Source organism: Lissotriton vulgaris, chromosome 5 (assembly GCF_964263255.1).
Source record: "Lissotriton vulgaris chromosome 5, aLisVul1.2, whole genome shotgun sequence".
Classification (NCBI taxonomy): Eukaryota; Metazoa; Chordata; class Amphibia; order Caudata; family Salamandridae; genus Lissotriton; species Lissotriton vulgaris.
Window position 1 is genome coordinate 1,369,108,700 of NC_141693.1, and position 22,569 is coordinate 1,369,131,268.

Sequence of the window (22,569 nt, forward strand, 5' to 3'; positions counted from 1 at the left end):
TCAAAATACAATCCCCCAAGGACATCATGCTCCTGAACACCACGATCAGAAACACCCAGTCCTGGCTTGCAGAGAATCACCTCAAACTCAATGCCCTGAAGACTGAATTCCTCCTGATCTCTCCTCCCGCAAAAATCTCCACGGCTCAATCATGGCTTAAGCAGTTAACAGCTTTAAATGTACAACCTACCGTCGTAGACTCAGCAAAATCCTTAGGCATAACACTTGATGCCAATCTCAACATGCAGCAGCACATCAGCAAGGCAACCAAAGGAGCGAACTTCCAAATCAATACCTTGAGGAAACTTAAAGCCTTCCTTCCAGCCAAAGACTTCCAAACTGCAGTACAATCTATAGTCATCCCGCACATAGAATACGGAAGCACCGCCCTCTGCGGGCTCCCACTAACAACTACGGCACCCCTTAGAGCGTCCCTTAACGCTGCAGCGAGACTCATCACTGGCTCAAAAAAACACTCGCATATTTCCCCTGACTTTAAATCCCTGAACTGGCTGCCTTTTGAAGCCAGAATACATCTGAAAATCGCCTGCATGACTCACAGGGCTGTACACCATAACTCGCCCAGCTACCTCACTCAAAAGCTGACAATCTCGGGTGGCTCTAGAACTACTAGAAGCACAAACAATCTTCTGCTGAAACCTCGAAGATTCAGAAAGGAAAAAACCTATAAACGCTCCTTTTCAGGTATGGCGCCCAGGATCTGGAACTCACTTCCTCCTGAAACCAGGCTCATCTCCTCCAACAAACTGTTTAAGAAAGAAGTAAAAGCGATCCTCATGGCTAAATACACATGATCTATTAACCTGTATCTCTCATGAATCCGCTCCATAATACCGGCCTGACCCCTTGGTCTACTAGTACTATTTGTATTATGTCTTACTTGAGTGTATATGTTCCCTCTCTGTACTACTTGTACCACTGGTATTATGACTTATTTGATTGTATTTGTTCCCTCTTTGTATTTTGATGTACTATTGACGCACCTGTCTGACTTGCACACTGTACCTACACCACCTCAACCATCCCTACTTTTGTACTACTGATGCACCTGTGTGACTATACATCCTGCACGCATCTACCTCAACTATGCCCACCTTTATGTTATCTCCAAAAACACGTGCAGCACGCTTAAATAAGTATATGCATACTTTTGTACTTTTATATTATTGGCGCAACGGTTTGACTATGTACCGTGTACTGACACTACCTCACCTATGATCTACCTCCGGTTGTTCTTTGACCTACCTATGTAATTATGCATATTGTACCTAACTACCTCAACTGCTACATGCTATTACTGTAAAGCGCTCTGATATCTGCAAAGATCTTGTTCGCGCTATATAAAACTTTCAAATAAATAAATAAATAAGGCCTGATTTAGAGTTCAGCTGACATGTTACTCTGTCACAATCATGACGGATATTTCGTCGGCATTATTAAAAAAGCATTTTTATTTTTTTGCATATTTATATAGCGCAAACTTGACCCGAAGGTATTGGAACGCTTTACATGATCACCGTATTTACATTACACATTCAGGAATGGGGAGATTAAGTGATTTGCCCAGAATCACAGGATGTGGATGCGACCCCGAGGCTCGAACCCTGGTTTCCAGCACCAAAGTCGGCAGTCTAGCCGACACATCACATCCTCTCCCACAAGCATTATATCCTATGACACTAGTATGGCAGATGGGATATCCATCACATTTGTGTAGGAGTAACCTCTCTGTCAATCTCTACCTTCCTTAAGGTTGACCAGTTTAAAATAGCTGAGGAGAAGATAGTCACTGTGAGGTGTTCTGTTGTCAGTGTTCCTCCTTTCCATGTTGCACATTCTTTTATTTGTGCTATCTAGTGCTCTGAAACATTATTGAGGTTATTTGCCACCGGATGCATGTCATATTCATTCATTAGTTGTCAACACACAAAGCATTAAATTGAATTGGAATTTTGACCTTCATTTTTGACATCTATGTTAGCATACAATATTACTAGCGATTCCATTTGCCAATAATGTTTATTCAGTTTTTTCACTTTGTGAATAGCTGTGTGGTCTGAGGACTGCAGACCAAGCATTAGCCACATTTGCTTTTAGTAAAATGGATGTCTCTGCCTCACAGTGCAACACCCATTAAGATGAGACAAGATTAACACTTCGACCTGTCTCTAATCTGACTATTAGCACAATATACTTTTTTTTGCAGTTTCATATAGCGCCAACTCAACAAGGTATTGGAGCGCTTAACTTGAGCACCAGTTACATTACACAATGACACATTCATTTTTTGTAGACAATAGGAGATTAAGGGCCTGATTTAAATTTCGGCGGACGGGCTACTAAGTCACAAATGTGACAGATATCCCGTCCGCTTAAATAAAAATCTCATACGATATTATTGGATGTATAATTCGGTGATTGGGATATCCATCACCATTGTGATTTAGCAACCCACCCTCCGAAATCTGAATAAGGCCCTAAGTGATTTCCCCAGACTCAGAGGAAGTTAAGCCGATGCCAATACTCAAGAATATGAGTTGTTACAATGCATACAAATACAACGTGTGCTCATTACATCGCTTGTATTAGTACGCGTTGACAATTATGAGATACCATTCCTAGGCAAAACTTTTACCATGACTATGCCATTACCATGCATGCCATTACAACAATAAAACGTGTGTGGTAAAGGTATAGTTGTGGTAAAAGTTTCTAAGGTAAGTGACAGTCCTCTCACTACATTTACACTACCCAGCACGACCCTAAAACACTACCCCAGCACAACCCCCTACACTAGACAAACACCACTACACTACCCTAAACCCTAAAACACTACCCCCAGCACCAGCCCCCAGTCCTGTCCCAATACTCAAACACTACCAAGCACGACCCCCCTACACTACCCTAAACCCTAAAACACTACCCTACACTACACATACACCACAACACTACCCTGAATCCTAAAACACAACTCCCAGCACGACCCCGTACACTATACAAACACAACAACACTACCCTAAACCACTAACCCCAGCACGACACCCTACACTACACAAACACCACTACACTACCCTAAACGCTAAAACACTACCCCAGCACCCCCCTCGAACCCCAGTCCTGTCCCTGCACACAAACACTACCTAGCACGACCCCCCTACAATACCCTAAACCCTAAAATACTACCCTACACTACACATACACCACAACACTACCCTAAACCCTAAAATACTACCCCCAGCACGACCCCCTACACTACACAAACACCTCTACACTACCCTAAACCCTAAAACAATAAACACCCACCCCATGCACAATCTCCCACCCCACGAATTATTGGCTGTTTACCAAGACTCAAACCTGGTTCCCCAGCTCCAAAGTCGGATGCTCTAGCCGTTACATAACATCCTCTCCAATCCAATTTCAATAGCACTCCAGTTGCCTATGCATCCAGGTGTGTGGTTGTGGACACTGCCCCTCTCTTTTGTAGGTCCTCCTTGTAGTGTTAATGGAATGTGCAGAATGCTTTTCTTGAGTGCCAGTCACAAACATCACACCTATATCTGCAGGCAGGCTGGGCAACTGTTCACACCTCTGATCTGGGTAGACATGTTATCAAAATCCCTCACTACAGTTCACACAAGGGGCTCAATTTGAGTTCCTGTCTGAATGGGCAGATTCTGGACATGCTAGGGAATGTGTCTTCAGGGAGCTGCGGCAAGAAGTCTTTTCCTCAGTCATTAGGTATATTCATTGCCTCTGCCCCCAATCTCGACCTCCTCAACCCCTTCCCAGAAGAGACCACCAGAATTCTCCTTCTTGTCCAACTTTTCTCTACACAAAATAGGCCCTAAACTATTAGTTTGACCCAGTCGTGTCAAAATGCATTTATTTTGGTAAGCCAAAGCTTTACATGTATAGGCGCTTTTGTGATGGTATCCCTTGTCACGTTAGTCTCCTTATCCTCCATCCCCCAATCACATACCTTCCAATCCTTCCTTTCATCACTAACCAAGTTTTTATCACATACCGACAAGGCACTGAAATGTCGAAACTTACCATTGCTCAACAAAGCAGCATTGCAAAACAATTTGGTTAGTCTATGCTGTCTTGAAAACCTATTCTGTCCACATCTTAAAACACCTGTCCTCTTAACTCTTACCATATCTCCTACTTGCAACTTAACAGATTTGCACAGTGCTTATTATGATAATATTCCTTGTAAATGTGTTTTGCTATGTCAATGCTTCCTTTCACCTCCTCAGGTTCCCAATTTACTCTCCTAGCACACGGCATCCATCCAATGTTGTCCTTCATGAAAGCAGTCCTCCCTATCATTATTTCAAAGGGACTATGTCCTTTAGAAGCACAAGGTGCTAATCTGAATGCCCATATGGTCGAAAACAATTCCACCTCCCATTACAAACCATTACACTTAGCTAACTGTATTGCCCCCTTTATCACTCGGTTAAAACGTTCAACAGCTCCGTTTCTGGCCGGGTGATAAAGTGAAGTTGTACATTGCTTTACTCCATTGCGTTTCAGGAATTTCTCAAATGCCTCATCTACAAATGATGCTCCGTTATCGGTGATTACCAATTTAGGCAGCCCTTCCCTTTGAAAAATGTAATCCCAAAACGTAACCACTGTGCTTACATCTACTACCTCAACTTCCGGTCACTTTGAAAAATGGTCCACAGCAACAACCAGGTACTTCTGCACTGGTCCATTCCAAATTGGACCCCCAAATCCATGCTCAATTTTTCCCAAGGCATTCCTGGTGCACTAATAGGACATAAAGGTGGCCTCGATGTACCCTTACTTTTATCAGCATTCTCGCCACTGGGCTTTACTCTCAATTGATAACCCCATACCAGGCCACCAATACAACTCCTTCAAACTATTTTTTGTTTTTGCAATTTCTAAATGTCCCTCATGACATAAGTCCATAATTCTTCTTAGCTTTTCCGGTGGTACAATCCTGTCATTCCTCAGGATCTAATTATCCTCCACAGACCACTCTTGCCTCACCTCCCTTAGTAGGCCACCCATCAGTGATCCTAGTTTTAACTTCTGCCAACCCCCAGTCTTCTTCATAGGCTTGCCTCCGTTCCTCTGATGGAATCATCCTTGCTCCTTTATCCAAACAAGCCACACTGAATTGTTCAATGTCTTCATCATGTATCTCTCTCCAAGGAAGAGGCAACCTACTCAAAAAATCTGCCACCTTATTGCGCACCCCAGGAATGCACTGGAAACTATATTTAAAATCAAGGAGCTTGACTCATAACCTTGCCAACCTAGGTGAAGCATTATATAACCCTTTGGTAGGCAAGACCTTTTTGAGAGGCTTATGGTCGCTACATGACTACCCCAAAGAAACAGCCTGCAGTGCTCTAAGCCCCACACGATAGTGCCTCGCATTCTATTACTGAATACTTCTCTTCAGTCGGTGTTAGCGAGAGCGATCCAAAAGTCACCACACATTCTAATCCTGCTTCATTTCTCTGGGTCAAAGCAAAACAAAAGGAGATGATGGACGGAGCGCTGAAACTTTTCAGACACTCACCCCCAGTCACAGATCTGGGTAGAATCCATCATCAATCTTTAGCTCACTTCGGCAGCCCAGTTCAGTTCCAACCATATGCAAATCAGTCTTGACCCTGTGCCTTATGGGAACAGTCCAGCCCAAACTGCCAAGCCAGGTCTTCACTGGTCCGGAAATAAGCATCCTGGGACCGGTTTCGGGGTAACACCCCTCATCAGCCGGTCTAGCTTGAATCCAGTGGCAAAGTGAGCAAGGACACAAGGAGAGGATGGACAGAGCTCTGAAACTTTTCAGACACTCATCCCTAGTCACAGAGGGTGATCTGGGGATGATATAAGAGGTCTGAGCCTGGAAAATCTACTTGGACTGGGGTATGGCTATTCTGGCTGAGGCCTGAGCCTGTGAGAGTCGAGTAGAATGGCTGAATATTTACCTGGAAGGGGCATATGGGAAAATGAAAGGAAGATAAGGATAAATGTGGAAGAGAATGCCATACATATTTTGGGGGGGAAAAGAACTATGTTAAATTAAAAATTACTTGAATTGCTTGTAAACGTATTGCTTTTTAATCATATTTTAGGGAAATTATGCTTTAACACACACATTGATTTATCAGAGAGCACTGAGATGGATGACTGTGATAGAATTCAGGTTGAAACGGTGAAAACTAAAGTAAGATGTAAGCAACAAAGGTACGGCTCTGCAAACATTTTTTCATATGGAAAAATATTGTTTAAATAGTTTCAACATTATTATTAAAGTAATTATTATCAGAATATTAGGCAGACAGCAAATTGAAATGTAGATGAGTGAATGTTTAGGAAACGTTTGTGGCAGAAGTGGGCCTTCTTATCAAAGACGTAAGCACTTTTGCACATGATATTAGAGACAGACACATAGTCGTGCTTTAACCCCTTCGATGCTGATGACGAGCTCAGCTCGTCATCAGCCACGGTGGTCGTGTGCGGATGACGAGCTGAGCTCATCATCCAACGCGGCTTTTAGAAAAAAGCCGCGTAGCGGAAAAATAACCTGCCGCTGCGATGCGGTTAAGAAGTATAAGGTGGGCGAACCATGGTAGAGGTGATATAGGAGGCAGTAAATATCTGCCCTCACCTTTGGCTGGGAGGGCGCAAGTATCCCCGAGATCTTTTACAAGTATATTGAGGAGCGCCACCCCCCTTAAGGGGCGTGGTGCCTTTAGTGGCAGCAAAGGGCCCTGGCAGTGTAGGAATCCCTTCCGGGTCGGGAGACCCGGAAGGGGGGCACAACAACCAAGCAGACCGGACGCGCGTCAGGGAGGAGTAGCATGACCCAGGAAGTAATTAACGATTGGCGGGGTTTTAAAAGGCAAAGGGGCGGTAGCTTCGCCCTCTTTGTCCACTTTCCTGCTCGGGGTCGGAGGTCGCGTCGGAGTTACCCACCCACCCATCCCTGAAGGCAGTGCTTTGGTTAGGCGGGGTCCTGGGCAAGAGAAATGACAGGGACTCCGTTTGTCGGTGGCACTTTTAGCCCCAGAACAGGTCTTGAAGTCTATCAAGACTCCGGGCTGGCGAGAGAGGGGTGTTGACCTGCTGGTGGCTCCGGACTCTCTGGCTATACCCAGGAGGCCAGTGGTTGTCACAAGAGGTGGCAGATTATTTACCTGCGGCTCTGTTGACCGGGGGGCGGTCAGCCTAAGGAGAGCAGGCTATCTTGGTTTTGGCCTGCTTGTACAGCCCGAAGGTCAAGCAAGAGGACCTGTGGAGAGCGAATTATAAATACAATGAAAATATATAATCATTACAGTTATTTGGAGTGCTGTGGTGGTTTGAAGCAAATTTTATTAAAGGATGGTTACAAATAAGTAAAGAGAGGCCAATGGAGTAATTGGCCGGATCTGTAAGTTAATAAACGTTTACACTCTGAAGACCAAAACTGACTCAGGTGTTTATATGAGAGGAGGTATGGTGGTGGGGGACAAGTGCACTTTGTATGCCATCTATAATTCAGACCACTCGCATGCACGTGTGCAGTCCAGTCGAGGAGTCTGTCATTATAGACAGAAATGGCCACTTGTGTAAAATCAGCGCAGTCACGTTGACTATAAGAGGTTCTGTGATTGCTGCGTGGACACACCCACAGTACCGCTCATCGATGGATTTGCTATTTTCACGATCTGTCATTCTAATTTTGCATGTGTGACCCTCAGGAACAATACGACCTAGTCCACAAGGCAGTAATCCAGCTTTTCAAAACCCATCTCGACAAGATTGCTTCAGCATCAGGAACTGCAGGCGAAGAGGTGAGCGCGTGAGTTTATCATCAGTATCAGTACATTGTTAATGTTCCAATGTTCGGGAGCCGGGGGTGAGGGTGTGGGGGGAAATCTTTGCACACTATTGAGCAATATTGTAATAACCAATCATTTGTGAAGGCTTTAAACCTATGAAGCTAAAACACGTTAAAACAAACATGGTCTGGTAGGGATTTTCTGATAGTCATACTTATACATGCTTTTTTTTCTCCCTGGGGTACTTACATACAGAATTATGGTTAAATTGTATGTGGCATTGTTCTACTGCTATTGTGTCTGCAATGCTCCACTACTAGAACTATGTCCATTAAAAAAATCCTTTTTGACACCTCTCTACCAGTAGAGTAATGCAAAATGGTGGGCATCACGTGCAGAATGTGATGAGGGGCCCTGAATCTCCCATATCTCAAAGATATCAATTGGCCTTGGGATTAATGGGGCACTCTATCGGTTTAGGTGCCCCCTGAGGGGTTGGGGGCTCCCATGTCGCATGTTAACATCCGCTATTGTGGAACTATAAGTGGAACTATTTTTGCATAACGTTTTGTCTCTTTCTGCTTTTTTGTCTTGCCTGATACTTTAAATTAAATTAACAGATTCATATAGCGCAATTGATCGCTCCTCTTCCATGAAACTTGTGAGGGAGCTCTTTCCTTCGCCCCAACTTATTTTTTCGCAAAGTTTTACCTCTTTCTGCTTGCATGATACTTTAAATCAAATTAGCAGATTTATAACACTAGGCGAAACCGATGCATTACCAATGCTTATTTATGAAGTGTTGAATCATAGCATTCAATTAATACCGCCAAAGCATGCACTGCATGGTTATGGCCAAGTAACTAGCAATTGTTCCAGTTAACTGTGGCATTCTCCTGTTTCAGTTTTTTTTAATCTTTACTGTATATTCCAGCACAGAAGTAGGTTAAAGGTTTCTCAGTAGGTCCAGGCACCAATATATTCACAAGAATAACTGGCCTTTGAATTAACTTTCCACTTTCAAAGCCAATTGCATCTGTTTGCCACAGTAAATCTTGCCACGGCCAGACATATTGGCTCTGCCAAGACTTAATCAAGCGTTGGTAATCATATTCCAGCCAGTGTGTTTTGAGCCATTTTAAAGTCGCCCCAAACACACGTGTGAAATTCAGATCATTCTTCAGACTATATTTTCTGAATAAAGGGAACAGGATTTAGGATGCACTTGTGTCTAAAGATTATTATTGACTGTTTTAGAACGGGGTTGTCTTTGCCCAACCATTGTTTCTTTGAGGGGAACCCAGGCCATGCACCTACCCCTCAAAACATTATCCCACCTAAATTTTGTGAATTCTACCAGAAAATTGGTGTCAGCCAGGTGCCGTTGTCTGTGGATTACAGTGCACACCCGGTTAATACCGCACGCCGGAGTTTCAGTATTTACTGGGTGCTATAAATCCCTCACCCATTTCTGGCCCATTTAGACGCATGGTAAGTGGATGCCCGAACACGTGTAATACTACTAAGTCTACTGACTCAATTTTATCTTTTTTATTCAGCTCTTCATACTGCACTTCTGCCATTTTTAAGAGCTGTAAATAAATGGTGTTACTATTACAAAGTTTAATGGTAGTCAAGATACCACCTGTAGAAGAATGGAAGGCTAAGAGGGTCTTGCCTGGACTAAGAACATATGGCCTGCTGATCACATAAGATGCCAGCAGTGAATATTTACTCATTCAGTCATCTTGAAGGATCCATGCATCCCATTCGTTTCACAGCCAGTGTTCCACTGAGCTCAAAATCGCCGTGCAAAGCTGGCATTGATAAAATGAACCTAGAGTACTGAACAAAAAAAATCGAATGTTGTCACTTTGTTCTTGGTGATGGTTTTGTAATTCAATTTACCAGAACCCAGAAATGTACCTTTTTATCAAAACTGCATTGTCTTTCCACAGATGGACATAGCTCATACAAGAGCTCCACTTTCGCTCTCAACAACTGCTGTTGAAGCCCCAATGACCCCCCTTAGGTAAGGATCTAAGTGACTGGCTTAAACATGTACTGTAAAATGTAAGGTTTTAACATGTTAAGTCACATTCATAGTATTGGTTCCTGTACATCGTCTCTAGCAACGTGTAAAGTTGGCATGGCATTTGGCGCACTTCATTTTAACAGTATTAACAGTATTAATAAGTAGTTACACACAAAAAATTATAATAAAATGAGCAGGACAGAATTTGTGTCAGTGAGAAATTGGGTTGTTGGTTGAGTGAGGTGTGGACCCTTCTCAAGCAACAGCCACAATCCTTGTCACGATGAACTACAGTCACTTAATTAACCTTGTGGTAGCTTTGCAAAAAAAGCAGTGAGGTTTAGCTTAGAGTCAATATGTAAAGTATTTATGCAGCACATAAACAGCAATAAAGTGAAAACACAACACCAGAAAAGTCCCACACCAATTTAGAATGAAAGAGCAAATATTAATACATTATTTGACACAAAACAACAAAAAGCACAAGACGGCACTCACGTTTTCCTAGCTTCAGGAGAAAACACCTCTGTACACACTTGAGCTTGGACAGGGGCAAATACACACTGCCATACAACCTTCAACGATACATGAGGTGCTCTACTACAATGTCACATTTTCAATATCGTCCTGACAAAAATATCTACTTACACTTATCAAGTTGAGCACAAATAGGTAAGTTTAGCTTAATCTTTAACTATTTTTAATTTCACATCTATATATCTTGATGATATATCGATGATATACCATCGGGGTACTTAAATGTGGAGCTAAGAATACTACATCTATACTTACCTTGATCACAGGCAGAAAATGTCTGGTACAAACTAGTGATTGATTGTTGTTTGCACCCACACTCCATCAAAGGTAAACTTGCTGATCAGCAAGGCTAAAAAAAAATCAAAGTGTGGGAGATGTATGTAGTAATCTAAATAACTATACACAACATGTGAGTTCTGTATGACTGGGCACCATACTAAAGGACAAAGCAAGGCTTGTGTCCTTTAGAACACTTTAAAAGTAAATAATTCATACATTGTTACTTCTGTGGTAGATGTGAATATGTTATTTTCAAATACAAGTGCATTGTTTCATGTCCCAATGTAATTTTGATCAAACACACTCTTTTTCAGGGGACTAAGCTTAATAACGATCAGAAAAATGCTTACGAAACATAATGTTAGAATGTATCACAAAAGTTATTGTACGTATTGATCCTGTCACTGATGACATCATGCTTCTATTCATCTGATAAATTGCATGTGTACAGTTCCAGTTACACAACTTCCCTTGAATTAAATACATTTCTGGAATTGACAATTTCTATATCATGGTTTTCCAACTGAATCAAATTCCTTTATGAAATCCGCATCTGCTGCCAAACTCCACAAATTAAGGACAGCACTTTATTTTCATCTCACCATCGTTTATCACTGCTCATTCATAGTTCTTATTACCTGTGACCATCTGGAACATCCATGCACAGCCATAATTTGTTGTCCCAAAAATAGACATTTCACCTGGAGAGTGCATGTGCTCCCTCCTTCACTCATATTTAGAACTAACAGCTGTCCAGGTTCTCTCACGGGTCATAGCCAATCCTCCTTACACAGTGTTAGATCTTCTTTCAATCATCTGTGATGTTAAGTCACTGAAACTCTTTGCTAGAATTGAAATATAGTATTGTGCTACCACAATAACCTCTGAATGTCAGAGGGATCATTTCATCGTGCTAGCACTTATATAGTAATTGGTGGGTTTCTTGAGGTGTAAATACAACATTCATGTGTGTTTTCTCCTTTCACAATATATGTTATTATTTCAGCACAACTCTTTATTAGAAGCAACGTCTCCACGATGTACATTCACCTATGGGAATATATTGTTTATAGTTTTTAACACCATCTTTAGTAAACTACCAACCATGGGTGCATATAATATGTTGAAGTAAATTAATCACAATGAGGTTCCATATCATATTCATATTTTCAGATTCCTGTTGAAGAGTTTCAAAAAGTTATAGATCTTTATAAATAACAACTCTGTTCCATCTTGTCATTTGAACATACCAGGCAGATGGTGGTCAATTTGTTGATTTAAAATATCTCCCTTTGTGCCAATCCCCTTTATGTATCATCTCCATATTTCATTTATGGAACCACCTCAATAACTTGAAACATTAATTGTGACACATTATAACCTTTCTCTATAAAACGTACTGTTAGATCTGACTTGACGCTTTTAGACCTTGTTGTACTTTTATGTTCAGTTATTATTGTTTTAATATTTCTCTCCTTTTTTTTCCCAACATAACCCATATCAGAAGTGCATTTCAGCAATATGACTTGTAGATGAAGTATCACAGGTGCATTTAATTTTTTATTATCTCCCTGATAGAGGGGTGATATATAATATATCCTTTGTTGATGATAATATTACAGTTACAACAGTTTAACAAGGCATTGTTCCTTTAGTTGGTGTGTAGTGGTCAGTAATTTTCTTTTTTCATGATTATTTCTTTCATGGTTTTATTCCTTGGATAAGATAACACATGAACCCCCCAAAGAGCTCTTTAAAATCCTTATTCACTTCAATGACTTTTCAAAGTTGCAAAGTAATTCTTTGAACCTTTTTGCTGTGCCGCGTGTTTTTTTTTTGGAGGGGGGGGGGGGTATTTCACAAAATAGTGTGTTTCATTCACAGAGTATATTCTCAATTATGCTTTGTCTCCAGTTTCTCTTGGATATCCATGGTTCGTAAATTTTATCTTAAATTTGATATTCTCCTCCTCAAAATCATGCTTATTTGGGGTGATCCACTCCTTTCGGATGATTTATGAATAAGGCAAAATCTGCTTCAGCTGCCATAGCTGAAACAACAAAAAAAATTATATTTTATCATGATGGGTGAGTTTTGTAAACAACTTTGGTACCTATTTTATTTACTCCTAATCACTATTACTTCAAGAAAGTCCAATAGTTGTTTAATTTTTTTCGAATGTGAACATTATGTTAGGTTGTGGATGGTTTACTCCCTTAATTCTCATCAACAATGTATTCTTTAATTTTCACCACAGTTGAAAAATATTGTCAATGTACTCGACGTACGATGTATTCCTGGTTGTCTACCCTTCCTTTGAAAGTATATTTTCTTGTCATATTTTAAACATAAAAATATTATCATAAGTGTGTGCTGGCCCAAAACCCATAAATGTTCCAGTGAACTGCAAGAAAAGGTTTTCTTCATTATGAAAAAATGTATGCACAATGGGAAGTGCAAAAGTTCCAATTAGAAAATTGTTGAGGTACCTTTTTGTGGCTGGTTTAATAAGGCCCACACTTATGCTGCCAACGTGTCTGAGAGCGATATCAACATATAAGGAGAATTTACATCTCCCATAGATACTGTCTATAATTTTCTAAGAAAATCTGTAGTATTTTTGACTTAAGATGTCATAGCCTTTAAAATAGGTTGTAGAAAAACGGTCAAGGAATTTCCCAATTGGTTGGTGTAGTGGGTTAAAAACTGAGCTAATTCGATGCATGGGTGTGTTAAACAAACATTTATGTATCTTTGGAAGCAAGTAAATTTACAGAATTGTGGGATGTTACACCTGTAGAAAGTGTTTAGTATTTTATGACATCCTGCCCATATCTATAGCTTTACCTAGAATGCTTTTTGGTATTCATTCTCATTCTTTGGTTGAATCATAATCCATTTTCTTAAATATGTAGATAGGTCACAAAGGTGTTGCTCCAATTCCTCTTGGTAAAAGTTTGCATCCATCGGAAATGTCATACCACCTTTATCCACTACCTTTATCACAATGTTGTGGTGTCCCCTCTTTTTGTCAGCTTGATAGTCAATCTTGTTGATTTCTTTGAGTGCCAGTTCCTCAAATGCAGATAAGATTTTAAGGACGACTGGTGCAATAAATCTTGAATTTTGTATTGAAATTAAACTTTTTCTGATTATGTTTAGGCAAGAGTTGTATCTAATGTGGCCAAAAAGTGTTTTAATCTCAATTGTATCATGAATCTTTAAAAAACTGATTTGAACCTGCAGTTGTAGTTTTATATGTTCCATTTTTCTTTGCTGAATAGACAATCTGGATAGATTAAGCTGAGAAATGTTAATCACAAGGCTCTTGTTTAGCTCCACAGTTTTATTTTTTCTATACCCTCTCCTGGTATGTTGGTTGCCTTTAGTCTATTTTCCCCCTAAAAAAGTATGTGGTGCTGAGTTACCATGTTTGTTCCCACGGTATGTGGTTGTTCCAAATCATCCCCTCTTGAGATCCCTGGTTCTAGTCTCTGACCAGTGTGGCCATGTTTCTGAATTGAACCTTTTTGATTGTGAGTTCCTTATATTTCACGAGTATCCCTGTGTTTTGATATTGTTGTCTGCCTTTGTATATAGTTTATCTACCACCATTGAAATTACTTGACTCCTCAGTGGAATACAATTCCCCTTTAGTTAAGATTCTTCTTCCTGCATACATACCTGCCAGAAATACACCTCAGTGTTTCTGTGGTCATAAATGTAACTTCTGAATGTATTCATTTACCATTCTTTAATGTCCTTTATATGTATTTTATTATTCGTTATAATTAATGTTATCCAATACTTTTTTCAGTCTGAGTTTCCAATTCTTTAAGAATTTTGACTAATTCCTCAATTGTTAATACAATGAGGTCCTGTACTATTCAAAACTGCATTTCACTTGTTATCAACGTATTTATTCCGCATACATTGTGTAGGTTTTGGAGAGATCCTTTAACCTCTTGGTATCTGTTGGAATTCGTGATATTGTATGAAATTTGAAGCATGTAGGCAATAGTTGGTTTTCCTCAAATGTAAGTATTCCATATGGTTCATGTTTCTTTCTTGTGTTCGGTCTATGGTCACAGCCACAGAAGAGTCTTTGATTAGTACGTAACTATTCTGGGCTTGTTCGTGCAAAAATAATGCAGCTTTATTTAGAAGTAATGTTTCCTATTTCGAGGAAAGGTATATGTATGTGTTCACTCGGATGCTCCAGGGCACGAATTAATGCACTTGGATTTGCAAATAAATAAAGTATATCTAATTTGGAGAAACTAGATAAGGAAAACGGATGAATCGGTTAAATAAAATATTCACATTTATCAGAAAAAAAACAGAAGAATAGGATGTACAATACATTTGCCCTTCAGTGTGGCACATAGCCGTATGGCACTGAAATGTTGGGTATTTTTATTTGGATATTTTAGATGCACATCATGGCCAGTGGTGTCCAGCTTGTGGCAAGTTAGAACATATAGATAGATTTGCTCAACTTAGAAAAAATATATCAACAGTTAGTTGTGCTTTTTAGAGAAGAGCAGTACTTCGAAAAAAAACCTTGGATAGTGGGCCATACTATCAGGATAGCAAAAAATAGATATTTATTCCCCAGTCAGTCCGACATCTATAGGTTGTCTAGCACTGTTCACAGGGTTAGCAGAAGCATGAAGGGTACTACGACTACAGTAAATGTCAAAGATGACCTAAAGAGGAAGTGTCTTTTTGTGCAGCCATACAGCACTCGTAGGGTAAGATTCAACATTGCCCACAATCTCCTGGAGCCGTCCAACTCACCCGCAGGCACAGAGAACACTATCTATGCATTACTAGCGAAGAAGAGAGTTTTTGGGTACTGCATTACTGGAGGGAATTTACAGTGAAGGGCTTTCTGGCTGCCTTTTCCCCAGCAGTATAGGTACGTTGCCTGTGTCTTGGAACTATAATTAGCTATCACAGGATGTCATGAGAGGACAGTAGACACCGTCAACGATTTGTGGTGACACACATTGAGTTCAATATATGGCCAGCAGAGACTTATGTGGAGATAGGAAAGCCAAAAAGATACATGACATGACCCATGGACCGACAGATCGCTGATTCCACTCTGGGGAAACACAGGAGAGGACTAAAAATGTTGAGTACAGGTACGCCAGCCATGGAAGGACTTCTGCCCTTAGCCTCTCTTCCACTCCTTTCCTAGACATCCTGAAGCTGAAAAATTGGTTAGATAGGTCGGTATTTCCACTTGAGTAAGTAGGTCTCCGGATTTAGAAACCGAGATGCCCCTTTTCTTTGTTCTATGTGACCTATAGCTATTAAAAAAGTATGTGATCAGGACCTTACTGCATATGAGGAAACACATGCTCAGAATAATACCAACAAACAAAGTTTCCCTAACGGACACAGTGAGGCAAAATTAGCAATTCCACTAATATCGAAAATACACTATTTTCCTTTCTAGGCATGATTTTCTAATCCCATACGAGGCACAACAGTATTTCTTTGATCACCATTACAAGTCGATGTTTGAAAAGAGGATCTTTGTAGGTCGGGCCTGGGCAAAGCATGCGTGCTCTGCGAGGCATGCTGTAATGAGGACGGGACTTGAAGCTCCCCCGACTCTCCGCCCACATTTTTTATTTTGCTTGTGTCATTATCCACTGTAAACCGTGGCTTTTTATTGATCAAGAGGCTTGTTGGTCCCTCCTTAGTACCGCCTTGCCTCATTTTGTAACCTCTCATGGTGACATCCCCTGTTACATATGTTGTTGTTCGATAGGCTTTAATTACAGCCTCCGAGTACTGTTTTCTCAAATAGCGTTGTCCTGACTGCTTTTGCAGGTAGGACTTGCTCCCTCCCAATGCTTTTAAAAAGAAAATTAAAGCACGCATTTGCAATGCAATAGGTCTTGCATTGATAAATGACAACGCCTTTTATTTATCTGTTTTAAAAACAACACATAAATAAAAGGCATTGTCATTTACAATGCCAATAGCTCTAGCCCTCATAAATGTGAGACCTATTGCATTGCACATGCCTGTTTTGAACTGGCACTCACCCACTGTAGAAATCTTACATTTTTATTTTTTAAATTTAACATAGAGGTATACTGATTCAAATTGGTAAAAACACCGGTTAGAAGCAGTAGTGGTCACATTCAGGTATTTTTCCTTTGCTGGTGGTTTTTGAAACTGCATAATGGTACATTCATAGGACCTAAATGTTGGAGGGAGGATTCTACTAGTGCATTCCCTTGTTCATTGAGAGTGAAAGCAAAATAAATCAGCACACTTTGTATTCCTAATTTGTGTTAAGTTTTGCTCATTTGTGTTATATCTTACTTCTGTAGTTTACCACAAGACAGAGTAATCTATGAAAACATTACAGCTAGTGTGCAAGAAAGCAATCTGCCATTTCCGGATTCTGGTGCTGTGGTGGTGAAAACAAACCCTTTCCTGGATTTTGACCCGGCTCACAAGCCTATTCTTTGTGAGCAATCTGAGTTGAATAGCGACAGAGAGAGCAGTACCACATGGCAAAGGAAGTACACAAATCCATTGACTGACGGACACCTACAGAGACATCAAAGTATGGAATTGGACAACTTAGGCTATATAGAGTGGCATCCACACCCACAAAATGCGGGTGGCAGAAGTTGTGATGTGAAGGCGCCACTAGTCCGGGCCAAATCCACTCCCTTTGAATCAAGAAGTTATAAGTCGGAAGCTGCACTCCATCATGTATTGGCAGAATCCTCTTTGAATTTCCAGATGGCAAATGCAACTCCTTCAAATGACTTAAACATTAAGAAGCAGCCATGCTTGATGTCCCCTCAATGGAATTCTTCTAAAAAGCCAGGCGACGGCCTATTCTGCTATCAGAACATTGATCCCAGCCCCCAGTACATTCGCCTAACAGAAGATCCATACTTCTCACCAACGACCTCATCAGATCCAGGATCACCGAAGTTTGCAAATTTCTGTGTTGAAGCAACATTTTCTGAAATTGCAGCAAGGGGCCCTCTCCAGAAGACTCTTGACCCCATACCTTGTGTTTCTTTACCTATCCGGACAGCAGAAGAGCAAGAGATGGCAACAGTGGATGCCTCACCCCAGCTTGCCTGTGCGGTGCAGTTGGACAGAATGGAGGGTTCATCAAAGTGTAAGTTATTTATGTATTCACTCTGTTACTGCAATAAGCATATTGTACCTCAGTTTGTTCAATCTAATCCACTAACGGTCGGAAATAATAGTCATGTAAGGAGTCACAACAATTACTTTAGTACATTTTACTCAAAATGTCCCAAAGTGATACAATAAATGCAATGTTTGCTAGTCAGAAATGCCTTTGTGACTCCTAAAGTACACTTGAGAACCGCTTGCATTTGGAGACCTGCCCTCCTCCTTCTGAATCACAATGGAATGTATTTATAGTGTGTAACTGCAGCTGCAGATACAAGCCACGGGCCAGTTGACCCTCAACGGGGTGATGTCCAATCCCAAAGTGAAAGCTGTGCCCTAGGACAGCTCCCACCTTCTGCATGTTGGCCTTTGGGCTGGGGGTACATACAGCAGTCCAGGAGACTGCTCCATTCTACTCCAGCGCTATTCACAGACAGACGCTGTTCCCGTAACGGGCAAGGGCTGCTCTAAAAAACCTTTCAAGATTCTGTGAATGTGAATGCGCAGATGGCGGCCCGAGGCCCCTGGCAGGACTCAACAGTTTCATTTACAGCCATTGGCAAGGGGTCACAGAAACTCCTGCCTCATTACTCCTTGCAAATGACAGTTTTGCCCTAGCACTGATTTTTCATCAGTTGCAGAGCAAAACTCAGGCAGGCTGCAAAGCACTCTGGGCCTCATTTATGAAAAGTGACACATCGCTGCGTGAAAACAACGATGCGTCACTTTTCATTGCGCACTCCTTGCATCATGATTGATGCGTCATATTTATAATATGACGCATCATGTTGCAAGGAGTTACAGATACGTCAGTATTTCTGACGTATCTGTAGGCGCAAAAGTGACGCATTGCTGGAGTGTTTATGTTTATGTTTATTAAAACTTTTGTAGCGCGCTCTGTTACCACGGGGTATCCTGGCGCGGTGAGTGAATTTGAGAACAGAAGTGCTGAAACAGAGTCTGGAAGAACTACAGGAGAGGGGCATTGAACAAGTGGGTCTTGAGATCTTTTTTAAACACAGCAATGGTTGGCGAGGCTCTGAGAGAAAGGGGGAGAGCATTCCAGGCAGAGGCTGCTTTAACTGAAATGGATTGGCCTCCCATACGTGCATATTTGAATTTGGGGGTGGTTAATAAACAGAGGTTGGCCGATCGAAGGGCACGGTTGGGAGTAAAGAATGAAAACCTTTTCTGCAGATATGTTGGTCCCTGGCCATGGACTGCTCTGAATGCCAACACAAGAATTTTAAACAAAATTCGATGAGGAACTGGTAGCCAGTGCAAACTGCGTAAGTGGCTACGCACGCTAGACCTCCTTGGGAGGGAGAAAAGCAGACGTACTGCAGCGTTTTGTATCACCTGCAGGCGGTGAACCATGTACGCCGGTAGACCACTAAATAAGGCGTTGGCGTAGTCGAGCCGGGATAGAATCAGAGCTCGAAGGACAGACTCCTTGGCTGCCCTAGGCAGAAGAGGAAAGAATTTCCTCAGGGCACGCAGGGTGCCAAAGCAGATGCCGGTCAATTTTTTTATGTGATCCGCAAACTTTAGATCTTGACCGAACCAGACCCCCAAGTTCTTAGCTGGGCCTCCCGTCGCACTGGGACAAGGCAGGTCCGAGGGCCAAATCTGGTCCTTGAAATTGTCAGGGAAGGGGCCGAAGAATAAGACCTCGGACTTATCTTCGTTGCACTTAAGTTGGACTTGTGCAAGCCACCTGAAGACTTCCGACAGACAATGTTGGACTGCTGATGGATCGGACACACCCTTAGGCCATGTGAATAGCAGCTGAGTATCATCAGCATATGCTATTATCTTGGCTCCCAGATGTTCCGCCAGATAGAGTAGAGGGGTCATATAAACGTTAAACAGTAAAGGGCTTAACGTAGAACCCTGCGGGACTCCAGTTGACAGTCTCTTAGGGGCCGAAGAATAGGGGGGCATCCAGACCTGTTGAGTTCTGTCACTCAGGAATGATGACAGCCAGTCAAGGGCCAGCCCAGAGATGCCAACAGCACGCAGTCTGTCAATCAGTAAGGCATGTGGGACCGTATCGAAGGCGGCAGAGAGGTCCAATAAAATCAGGACCGCTCTGCCACCTCCGTCCAGGCACTCACGAACAGCCTCCGAAACCTCAACTAGAGCTGTCTCGGTACTGTAGGCAGCTCTGAATCCTGACTGAGCAGGATGTAGAGCGTGAGAAGACTCAATGAAGCTGTCCAGTTGTTTAAAGGCCACCTTTTCACACACCTTAGCCAGAGCTGGCAACAGTGAAATGGGCCGATAGCTCGATGGTAGTGCTGGGTCTGAACCGGCCTTTTTTAATAAAGGGAGCAGCTTTGCCTCCTTCCAACTTCTCGGGATCCTGGCCGTGGAAAGGGAGAGGTTAATGATGTGCGTCACCTCTTGAGTAATGGTGTCCGTTATCCCGCCCAAAACCCTGGCAGGGCAAGGGTCAGAGGGAGATCCAGACTTTAAAGCAGTCAGGATTTGCCGTATGTCCAGTTCCGAGGCCGGAAGGAAGGCAACAAGTTGGTCCTGTTGACATAGTCTATCCGATCCAAGTAGGGCAGGAGGGGTCGTAAAAGACTTTTGAGCCATTTCTAAGTCCGATTGTATTTTTGCAATTTTGTCCGTAAAATAGCAGGACAGTTTTTCACACCATTGGGCGGAAGAAGGGAGCTGGGGTTGGGCAGCACAGGGAGATAGAAAGTTTTGGACAATTGAGAAGATCTCTTTGCTGTTGTTTTCCGCCTTCTCAATTCTGTCCGAATAATACCTACTTTTAGCTGTCTTGATCGCAGCATAGTGTGTCACAAAAGTGACGCAACTCCAGCAATGTGTACACTCCTTGCATCATGATTGATGCGTCATATTTATAATATGAGGCATCATGTTGCAAGGAGTTACAGATACGTCAGTATTTCTGACGTATCTGTAGGCGCAAAAGTGACGCATTGCTGGAGTGTGTCACAAAAGTGACGCAACTCCAGCAATGTGTACTTTCACATGGGCAAGTCCCATATTGTTAGTGCCTGCGTCAGTCTTACGCCTGCCATGAAGCAGGCGTAAGATTTTGACGCATTAGCGACCAAGAAATGGCCCAGTGAAATCTTATAGATTTCACTGCGTCACTTCCATGACCCTTTCTTGCGTCAAAACGCCCCACTTGCATACATTATACCTGGCATAGGTATAATGTGGCGCAGGGGTTTACCAAGTGACGCATCTACCTTGATGCGTCACTTTGTAAATATGGCGCAACAAGTTGCATTTTTTACGCCACTGGTACGTCACAAAAAGTGACGCACCAGCGGCGTAAAAGTGACGCACAGCCTCATAAATGAGGCCCTCTGTGCGTAAAAAATTGCTACTTTGTAACACGACTTTATTTCTCACAGGATATCAGTGCGTATGAGCATGTCTTGAAGAACATTTCCTAAAGATATAAACATAGGGTACTCCCAAATTAAATTTTAGGTCTAGAGGAGGGAGAGAAAAGCACATCTGAAAACAAGATACCTCTAACCTGACCTATTTACTTTCAAAAAGTAGAATGAATCTAAACATTTCATAAGGATGCAACACTAAGAAGGAGTATTCAGGCAGACATATTATTCTTTACTTTTATATATTTGTGATTCTCAGTTGTATTGCCTTCCCATATTGCTTTCATTGTGTTTTTTGTTATTAGTATGAGTATGTTTGATTTTGTGTGAATGATGTGGTATGAATGAAAGACAGACTGCTGGCACTTTATAATTTATATGTGGGGTTCGTATTAAGATTAGCACTGTAAATAATGAATTATTGGCACAGAAAATATCAAATTTGTATTGTAAAATATCAAAAAATGCTATATGTTTTATAAAATGTTTTCTCTTCTCAAATTGTAAAAATAAAATTAAAAATATAAAATTAAAGAATAATATGTCTGCCTGAATACTCCTTCTTAGTGTTGCATCCTTATGAAATGTTTAGATTCATTCTACTTTTTGAAAGTAAATAGGTCAGGTTAGAGGGATCTTGTTTTCAGTTGAAGAACATTTCCTCAAGCACCAGTGCTTCAACGTGCTTGCAGTATTAATATTTTACAAAAAACTGTGAGGAAATGTTAAGTTACATTCGGGAGCTCCAAATTAATGAGTTTTTAGGGCGAGGTCTCAGTTGAAAAAAGGGTGAGGACCACAGTCATGGTTACTTGCAGTGAGCTGCCTGGCAGAAGGGCAGCCTTCTTCATGCCACATACATACATGATCTGTCTGGCAGGCAGTAGATGCAGTCGAGTGCAGGGTCATGGGGCTATGCTCTATTCATCGGCGTGTTGTGTTTCCCAAGCAGCTGTGCCTGACCCTGGTGACGAAAGCCCTCCCCCTCTACCTGTGCGGACGCCAGAATCATTTATCGTGGAGAACGACGGTGGTGAGTAGAATTTATTAATACAAAGGCAATATCTTCCTCCCATACTGCTATTTCCTTTTCATGTGAAATAAATACGTTCTTAATCCTTTTTGGAAGAGGAATTAATTTAATATATATTTGCCACATTTGACAATAGCTTATATACCTGTAAGTTTAAATGCATATTTTTACTATTGTGTATGTACACTTGTATTAATATGAAATTTCTTCTGAAATTCCTATATTCTTTTTGAAATCATATTTTCGCTAATATTTATTTGTGTATGATTT

General features: G+C 41.5%; 1 protein-coding gene across 2 annotated transcripts in view; it reads left to right on the forward strand.

Annotated features, from left to right (window-relative positions):
- PTPN22 (protein tyrosine phosphatase non-receptor type 22) overlaps positions 1–22,569 on the forward strand; it is a 605,270-nt gene that overhangs the window by 406,511 nt on the left and 176,190 nt on the right. For both annotated transcript variants that reach the window (XM_086923320.1, XM_086923319.1), the window contains exons 11-14: positions 7,758–7,850; positions 9,797–9,870; positions 17,046–17,857; positions 22,219–22,299. In XM_086923320.1, the coding sequence (XP_086779446.1) occupies positions 7,758–7,850; positions 9,797–9,870; positions 17,046–17,857; positions 22,219–22,299 (1,060 nt within the window). The remainder of the gene's footprint in view (positions 1–7,757; positions 7,851–9,796; positions 9,871–17,045; positions 17,858–22,218; positions 22,300–22,569) is intronic.